This window comes from Astatotilapia calliptera, chromosome 7 (genome assembly GCF_964374335.1).
Source record: "Astatotilapia calliptera chromosome 7, fAstCal68.1, whole genome shotgun sequence".
Taxonomy (NCBI): domain Eukaryota; kingdom Metazoa; phylum Chordata; class Actinopteri; order Cichliformes; family Cichlidae; genus Astatotilapia; species Astatotilapia calliptera.
Window position 1 is genome coordinate 24,340,901 of NC_137428.1, and position 6,855 is coordinate 24,347,755.

A 6,855-nucleotide genomic window follows, 5' to 3' on the forward strand; every position below is an offset into this window, starting at 1 on the left:
CTTAGAACATACACGTCAAATTTCCTTTCTTCAAACTTTCCTTCCCTAAATGTAAGTGAATTACAAAAAAAAGAAAACTTTACCAGACAAGATTAAAAATATTTGAAAACTGGACATGTAAATGATGTTTACTATTAGGTCTACACTTCACATAAGCGGAGATGTTAGAATTACTAAATTACTTAAAGAAAAAAAACTTCTATACCAGAGCAATAACTGGAAAAAACAATATACAATAACACAATACAGACCCACTATCCACGAACCTATTCAGCTGCTTCTGAATGCAAATATCTAATCAGCCAATCACATGCCAGAAAAAAAAGTTGATTTAAGTGACTTTGAAGGCAGCATTGCTGTTGGTGACAGATGGACTGTTTTACGTTTTTCAGACACTCCTGATCTTCTCAAATTTTCTCAGGAATTTACAGAGAACAGTCCAAACTGAAAAGCGAAATAAACATTTCCCTGGGTAAAAATGCCTTGTTGATTGCAGAAGTCAGAGGGGCGTGGCCATGCTGAAGGCAAGAGGAATTCTAAGCCAGTTTCTCAACCCAGCCCATCTGATATCAGTAACCACAACACATTCAAAGTCAATTAAAAGTCGCCTTTCTTGCCCGTTCCGATGCTCGCTTTCAACTTTGAAATGAGACCACTTGGACAACAGTAATGATAAATAATTGCAAATAGAGCATGTTTACAGAATTTAATGTCATTTTTATAGAGCACCTCTTATTTTAAGAAAAGATGGGCGAGACGATTTTTGAAACTAACTGCAAATTAAGCACACAATATTTAATATCTGTATTTTACCATTTTGATAAGACATATTTCAGTACTCCAAAACACTTTTATTAGACAGCCAACATGCTTACAAGTAGTAAATCCAGGTTAGTGGATCATAATTAAACATCACTCTGTGGCAAACGCAGAGTTCAGCAGGCCATCAAGGAAGAAGTGACGTGCATTTCTGCAGTGTAAAGATTCACAAATGATTTTCTCCTTAATCTACAGTCACACAAAGCACCAGGAAAATCTTTGGTGATGTTCTCAGATGATTCTGACGCTTATCACCCAGTTCCTCGTGATGTCCTCCACACCATCAACCCTCTGTCCTCCTCACAGTTTCTTCCTCAGCTTGCCTTTCTTATGGGCACCCCTTCCAAAACCTGACTTTTTAACTTCTCCGAGCCACTTTTTGTTCTTGGAGCGGAGCTTCCTCATCCCCCCGCCCTGCAGGAACTGGTGCTTCTGCTTTTTCTTGCGCTGCTTCATGATCTGATCCTTTGTTTTCAGCTCCGAGCGTGCTTTGTGGTCACCGGAGCTCTGTACGTTTGGACCTCGTCGGCCACGGCCACGACCTGGGAGAGGCACGACACAACAAAGAGGTTGGAGGTTATAGCTCGCAAGGCTGGAAGAGGGACTTGAAGTATTTACCTTTAGAGTTGAGTTAAAACATGGTGGCTGATGGTCTATATTTAACAGGCAGACATGTTTGTGCTATTCATTTTGATGCCTTCCTACCTCTTGCTGGCTTCCTGCCTCCTCCGCCTGTTTCTCCATCTGATCCAGATCCTGTATCATCAATCTTGTATTTTTTCTTCCACTCCTCATAACTGACATGTTGTCAAGTGATACAACATCTTCACAGTACAGCTTAATATTGTCATAGGAGTAGAGAAGAGGGTCATTGAGAGCAGCACACAGAGAAGCTTTTTGTTGGAAGGATACAAGTTCTTCCTGTTCTTCTTGTTACTGATAACCTGACCGCTGTCTGTTTTGATCTTCTTCTTCTGGTCTTCTTTTCCCGTTTCTCTCACAAAACGCTTCCTCTTACGGTCCCTAAAAAAGAAGGGGGAAAAAAGACTTTAAATTATAGTTTGAAATGACCATTTTGTGGATACTGAGTCAAACATAGGGAAATTTGTACCATTTCATCATTTTCTTCTGCTGGTTAAGGCGATCGCCTTCATCTCCCATGAGATCAAGGACAGCTGAAGAGGCCTGCTGTTCAAAAGCACTGCCCTCTCCACCGAGACTCAACCTGTCGACGCATAACACAGGACAAAACAGCATAAAACACAAAGCCATTCACATTTTTTAAAGAAACAGATGCAACAGTTTAATGCCTCACCCTCTCTCAGAGTCAAAGTCTTTAGGTCTGTAAGGGATATAATACTCTTCATCTTTGCCTGACTGCCTCTTTTTCTTGGTCTTTGGTCGCTCTTCGCCATCTTCCTGCTGACCTCTTCTTTTACCACCTACCACTTCTGAAAACACCCCCTGGTGGAAATAGAAAGAATTACATGGTACAAAGTGACAAAGCATGATACAGAGATCCTACTATCTTCCTCTTCTAGTTTGTATACAACATCATCTACATCAAAACTGCACTTTATTTTGCTTCTTCTTCATCAGACAGCACAAACAACTTTCTCATTTTGACTCAAATATTGGTTTTGAATGAAAATGATGAAACAATCCTGGGTGTTTATTCAACTTGTGAGCAGGTTTTCTAATCCACCGTACGATTATTATTGACACTAGTACATGTTCGTGCTGCTGGCAAACTAATACACTCAAGAACATATAGCAAAGCAAAGAAGTGAAAAGTAGGTCTTGCCTACATAAATAAACATAAGACAGTTGTGAGACTTTGACATAGTAACATCTGCAGTAATATTTACACCTGTGATGACATCTCACCAGCATTAGCCTTATTTTGAAACCAAGATTGTTTACACAGAGTTTGTAATTGCAGAGAAATGCTCCATTTATTTTGGTCATTTCATTTTTGAGCAGGAAGCTCACCTTTTTTGTTATAGCCTTTAGATGAATAGAGAGTTTTCCAATTAAATACATATTCTTTAAATAATGTTCCCTCTTATAAAAAGTAGGATAATTTTTTTTTTAAATTTAAAAAAATGTATTATACCTCTATTACTTAGAAAAAAAACCCTGTTTTTTTCTGTTGTCTGTTATATAACGTTAGTGATGCTCGTTTCAATTCATTTCTTAATCAGCTAAACAGGTCAGTTAAGAAACAGTCAAATATTAAGTTACATTTGAAAACGGTTTAAAAAAAAATATCTCCATTCCAAAATGTCACATGACAATCTCATTGGCTCACGGAGTTATGATGTCACTACACTTTGATCCTTTGAAGTTTGTCCTTAAACAGGGGTGAGAAACAGCAGTTTTTTAGTTCGTGTCTTCGCAGCATTTGTGTTTGCAGCCTTCACGCGTTCACCACAGAAACTTTTGGAAACCTTTTCGTTGTTGTCGTGTACAACCTTCAACATGTATCCAACAAGACACCAACCAAGGCAAAAAGATTACGCCGCTTCTCCTTCCTGTCGTGGCCAGCCAAGTGACCTCTTAGCCGTCCAAAGGGCATTACATGACAGTAAGAAGGAAAACTACCATCTCCAGAATAAAATTCAACAGATTGAAGAAGAGAAACTTCAACTGGAGGAGAAGTGTAGACAGATGGAAGCGCAAAATAAGAACCTGGAAGAAAGACAAAAACGCCAGCCCGACATAAATATTATTAATGAGGGTTGGGGAATCAAGTTTGGACAAGCCCGAGAGCAGATTGTCTTCCTAATTAAGGAAAACAAGCAAAAGAGCGTGGAACTAAAGGAGATGTCCAACCAGCTTAAAGACAGCAAAGCTACTGTTGAGAAGACAGAATGGGATCTCCAATATATGGACCAAATGAATCGGCTGCTCCAAACAAACTTCGATGAAGCTGTGAAAAAAAATAAAGAAATCCTCCAACAGAAGGAAGAACAGGAGAAAAAGCAAAGAGACATGGAGCACAAACTCAAAGTCACGGAGGAAAAATACAGAACGCTGAAAGAGAAGGTGGATGATACTCTGCGCCAAAATAAAGACCTTCTTCACGAGAAAAAGCAACTAGAAGGGGAAAAAGAAAAACTGGACAAACAATGCTCGCACATGCAGAAAAGGATGGAGCAAATGGCAAGAAACAACTCAGAGCTCACTAAGGGGATATTGTTGGAATACAACAACTTGAAGCGCAAACACACTGAAATGCAGGCGCAAAAGCAAGAACAAGACAACATACATGACGACCTGCAGCGTACGCTCCAAGATATCCACAAAAGAAATGAGGAGCTACAAGACATGTACAAAGAAGTACAACAAAGAAACGCAGACATGCACAAGGACAAGATAATGCAGGAGGAAACATCCAAAGAGCTCAGGGAAAAGCTTGAAGAAAAACAAGCAACCTTGGAAGAGGTGGAGAAAACATGCAAGAAGCTTGAGAAACAAAACAAAGAAACCATCGATGAGTTGAGAACCCTCATCCTGGAAAAAAAAGCTCTTGTAGAAAACTGCATGAAAAAGAAGAACAAACGCTTCCGCTGGCCCTGGAGGAGGAACTCTACTGCTTCCTCAGCAGGTGTAGCCTCGTCTTGCTCCACCTCTGTTCACCACCCCAACCAGTCCCGGCAGTTGACTGTCCCCTCTTGAGCCTGGTTCTGCCGGAGGTTTCTGCCCGTTTAAAGGCAGTTTTTCCTCCCCACTGTCGCCTAGTGCGTGCTCAGAGGGGATTGTTGGGGTTTTCTCTCCTCTACCTTGTTTCAATATTTACTTAACTTTTTGTGCTTACTTCATTTTACCTTGTTTCATTATTTACTTAACTTTTTGTGCTTACTTCATTTTACCTTGTTTCATTATTTACTTAACTTTTTGTTCTTACTTCATTTTACCTTGTTTCATTATTTACTTGTTAACGTTTCGTTCTTACTTCATTTTACCTTGTTTCATTATTTACTTGTTAACGTTTTGTTCTTACTTCATTTTACCTTGTTTCATTATTTACTTAACGTTTTGTTCTTACTTCATTTTACCTTGTTTCATTATTTACTTAACTTTTTGTTCTTACTTCATTTTACCTTGTTTCATTATTTACTTGTTAACGTTTCGTTCTTACTTCATTTTACCTTGTTTCATTATTTACTTGTTAACGTTTTGTTCTTACTTCATTTTACCTTGTTTCATTATTTACTTAACTTTTTGTTCTTACTTCATTTTACCTTGTTTCTTTATTTACTTGTTAACGTTTTGTTCTTACTTCATTTTACCTTGTTTCATTATTTACTTGTTAACGTTTTGTTCTTACTTCATTTTACCTTGTTTCATTATTTACTTAACTTTTTGTTCTTACTTCATTTTACCTTGTTTCTTTATTTACTTGTTAACGTTTTGTTCTTACTTCATTTTACCTTGTTTCATTATTTACTTGTTAACGTTTTGTTCTTACTTCATTTTACCTTGTTTCTTTATTTACTTGTTTAACTTTTTCTTTTTCAACTTATTCATAAAACAATAAACAATTGAATTTATCCTTTGAGTATTTTTCATCGAATCTTTTCATCTATAACTTTTTCAAACATTCATATCATCTTCTTCTTGAAACCTCATAAACGGTGAAGGAAAAATCCTGGAACATGGTTTGAAACACTGAAATTGTTTCAGCTGAAACCGGCAAAGTCATACATTTGTGTGTGTGTGTGTGTGTGTGTGTGTGTGTGTGTGTGTGTGTGTGTGTGTGTGTGTGTGTGTGTGTGTGTGTGTGTGTGTGTGTGTGTGTGTGTGTCACCGGTGACACGGTGTCACTGGTTAGGTCATCATGTTTAGGCTCATTCACTCGAAAAATTATTTAGGCCAAATCTTTAAAACTGTATCATTGCATACACATTTTCAATTCATTTCAATCGCACAAATGCAGAAATAATTATTTGCAGTATCTTATCTGATTTATTTTGAGAATGTCATGCCTGATCATTTGCACCCACACCACCAAAAATGGGGGCAAAAGGGAGGAGATCGCATTTAATCGGTTATAACAAGAGGTCAGAAATATAAGAGCTGCAGAAACCTCTGAATCTCAGCTATAAGCTCATGTAAACCATTTCTACAATCGCCAAACAAAGCAAAGTCACCAAACAGTTAAAAGAGCAGTTACGTCACCATGAATCTGTGGACAGGTAATATCCACACTTTCATTTATGATTTCCTGGAGTTCAATGTGTGCTTAATCCTTAATGAAACTGATGTAAACCTGCAACTACAGCAATCCAGGGAAGAAAGAAAGAAGCAATACTTCACCCATGCTTACTTTTAAATCACTCTCAACCTTTTCTGTAATGTCGCAGTCAGCAGTAGTGGTGGGGTTGGTTGGCTGCTGCAGCCTGCTTTCTGCAGCTCGGTCTTCTCTCTGCTTGCTGAATTTGTCCACTAGCCGAGTGTCACTAGCCGAGATGGACCGATCCGATATTACGTATCGGTATCAGTCCGATACTGACCCAAATTACTGGATCAGATATCGGTGAGAAATAAAAAATGTAATCGATCCATTAAATATCAAAAAAGCACCCCACAAAACTTGCCACACGGCGTAACTCGGCTCATAACCGTAGAAGTATGCATCACGTGATGGTGTATTTCTAGCCTTGCTACCAAACCAGCATTTCATCTCCGAGGAAGTTATCCCAGAGAGAAGTAAAGCAAGTGTGCAAGTTCATCTCTGAATGTCTATAAAGTGTTCCCATGTTAAGCTTAACAACAGATATATGGAGCGACTGCCTCTCTCTCTCTCTCCTGCTGCTACTTCAATCGTGAAACTGCTTAATGATCAGCTGATCGGCTTTTCTGTTGTGAGTCTGTCTCTCTTCTTTGTTTTTGGCCAACTTCTCACCAGAAAGAGGAAACCAGCAGCTGAACAACAGCAGCACTATTAAGCTTGATAAGCTGTTGTTAGAATTTATTTAATATTACTTTCTACACCAGGATCCTTTTCTACGTAGCTGACGGCTGGTAACT

The 6,855-nt window shown here is 38.6% G+C and overlaps 1 protein-coding gene across 1 annotated transcript; it reads right to left on the reverse strand.

Annotated features, from left to right (window-relative positions):
• Positions 1–692: 692 nt before the first annotated feature.
• On the reverse strand, positions 693–6,300 carry LOC145430025 (ATP-dependent RNA helicase DDX54-like). Its single transcript, XM_080304275.1, has 6 exons — positions 6,152–6,300; positions 2,135–2,283; positions 1,931–2,044; positions 1,732–1,842; positions 1,525–1,616; positions 693–1,361 (listed from the first exon to the last, which is right to left on the reverse strand). The coding sequence occupies exons 3-6, from the start codon at positions 1,978–1,980 to the stop codon at positions 1,120–1,122; spliced, it is 495 nt and encodes a 164-aa protein (XP_080160401.1). The 5' UTR covers positions 1,981–2,044; positions 2,135–2,283; positions 6,152–6,300; the 3' UTR covers positions 693–1,119.
• Positions 6,301–6,855: the final 555 nt, after the last annotated feature.

Excerpts from the sequence above, each read along its gene's own strand:
- LOC145430025 (XM_080304275.1), bottom strand. The coding sequence starts at position 1,980 with ATGGGAGATGAAGGCGATCGCCTTAACCAGCAGAAGAAAATGATGAAA. Across the intron at positions 1,617-1,731 it reads AAGAAGAACAGGAAGAACTT|TTATGAGGAGTGGAAGAAAA; the intron begins GTATCCTTCCAA and ends ACAACATGTCAG. Across the intron at positions 1,362-1,524 it reads AGGCAGGAAGCCAGCAAGAG|GTCGTGGCCGTGGCCGACGA; the intron begins GTAGGAAGGCAT and ends TGCCTCTCCCAG.